This window comes from Aplysia californica, unplaced genomic scaffold (genome assembly GCF_000002075.1).
Source record: "Aplysia californica isolate F4 #8 unplaced genomic scaffold, AplCal3.0 scaffold00001, whole genome shotgun sequence".
NCBI classification, from domain to species: Eukaryota; Metazoa; Mollusca; class Gastropoda; order Aplysiida; family Aplysiidae; genus Aplysia; species Aplysia californica.
In genome coordinates this window covers 1,653,339-1,655,395 of record NW_004797271.1, presented here as the reverse complement: position 1 = coordinate 1,655,395, position 2,057 = coordinate 1,653,339, and the positions used below count along the sequence as shown (strand labels likewise).

General features: G+C 40.6%; 1 protein-coding gene across 1 annotated transcript in view; it reads left to right on the top strand.

Annotated features, from left to right (window-relative positions):
• Nucleotides 1-2,057, top strand: part of LOC101858530 (chitinase-3-like protein 1) — a gene marked incomplete in the record, with an annotated part of 16,546 nt that overhangs the window by 2,401 nt on the left and 12,088 nt on the right. The window contains 1 exon segment of the mRNA XM_035968794.1: nt 613-681. Within this exon segment, the coding sequence (XP_035824687.1) occupies nt 621-681 (61 nt within the window).

Here is a 2,057-nt window from a genome sequence, read left to right as displayed (position 1 = left end):
TGTGTGTGTGTGTGTGTGCGCGAGTGCGCGCGTGTGTGTGTGTGTGTATGAGTGTATATGAATGTGTGTGTGTGTGTGTGTGTGTATGTGTGTATGTGTGTGTGTGTGTGTGTTTGTGTGTGTGTTTGTGTGTGTGTGTGTGTGTGTGAACAACGTGAATTCTTAAAATCCAGGACACGACTGACGGCTTTCACACTCTCTTTTATCTTTCAGTGCTATGGCCCCTAATAGCCGGTCATAGCTAAAATTCTATCAAACTTGATTCAAACAATTGTTGGTACCCGTCACGTGCTTTTTGTAAGCGTTTGCTCGATTTGTTTAATGGGTACGCAATAAATATACCTTAGGGTTTGTTTGTTGGTTTCTTTGGATTTTTTTAGACATACGAACAAACCACTAAAAACACTCTCTCTCTCTCTCTCTCTCTCTCTCTCTCTCTCTCTCTCTCTCTCTCTCTCTCTCTCTCTCTCTCTCTCTCTCATCAAGCCACAAATAGGCACTCACACAAACACACACACACACACACACATGTACGCACGCACACATACACACATACACACAATCTAACACGCACACACACAAGGTCAACCTTTATTTCTTATTTCTCTACAGGTGAAAGAATGCGGTGCTTTAATCTCACAGGCTTTGCGCTGGCCGCATTTGTCCTGTGCATGAACACAGGTGAGTTAGTCTTCCTCGCATTAAAAAAAATGAGCTTGTAAAGTTTTGAGGGACCCTATTCTTTTTAAGATCACGAAAAAACCCAAAAACTCATAGAGGAGCTTCGTCATTTAAGAAAGTTCAGCTGAACGTTTCAGGCAAGTCACATTCCTCTTTAGCCGCATCTATGTCACACCCAGGAGACCCAAGTTCGATTTCCGTGTGTGGTGATTATTTTTTATCATGTTTGGTCTTTTTGCTGAGATATTGTATCCCTCTGAACCCTCTGTTGACCCTGACTAGTAAGGTCGGAAACCTGCCTCTTAACTCAAATAAATCTGGTCTGATCAGCAATTAATGAGCTGAATATCGAATATGAACGCTACCACGGATGAAATTTTAGAAAGCGGAAATCTGCCGTGAAAAGTCAGTATGTCTGGTGATTTGTTTGCTATTGGTAGTGATCTGAGTTAAATGTTCCTTTTAAAGTGTAGAAATGTTTTAGAAGTGAGCTCACCAAATTTAAACAAACCGTTTCCCATAAGATCCAGCCGGTAAAGACTAACATATCCAAACGATCAAAGATGGGGATTCGAACAGGGTTATCCAATTTAGAGCACATCTAATGAACTGAGCCAAAGGCTTACCCGCCATTTGTGAGTGAAATGAGGTGCTATTTAAAATAATGAAATCAAAGTTACTAGCATTTTGTCCTCGGCTTGGATAATTTGTATCGTGAAAGTCCATTAAAAAACACTTTCTGCGTAGGTTTTACTGAAAAACGTTGAACAAAAACACAAAAAACGTAAATTTGCAGATTCCAAGAATCACGATACGAAGAATTTAGCGGTTATATTCTCGACAGTTTTATCTCTGACACCAGATGACCCATCAACTACAATTGCAAATATCTCGACTTCTACTCTAGATAGATGGGTAATTTTTCATCTAAAGCTAAACATGCTGTAAGATCATACTAATAACTCCACATGTCCAAAAATTGACCAGCGCCATATTCCATTTTGTCTTGACACATTAAATATTGCAGTGAATTCTGTTTATGGCGTAGTGAAATTCGGCTCAACATATTTGCCCGCAAAGGGCATTTTAATGACATTGGTGATGAGGGGGTCCCATGCTCTTGAATCATAATAATCCTAGATCGTGCATTGTCGTGGCCATTGCTCGCTTACACTCTATAAAAACTTTGCTCCGACGTGTGTGCTCCAAGGGCAGTTAAATGGCGTGCCAAAATCCAGCATTGCTATTGTTGAGTACGCTCATGGCATCCCACGTTCCTTCTTTCCTTTTGTTCTTGATTTGTCTCCAACTTGAATCAAATTTTAATTATGGTGCGTTCTGTAGTGAACCGGAACCAAGCCAGAGAACACTGCTGG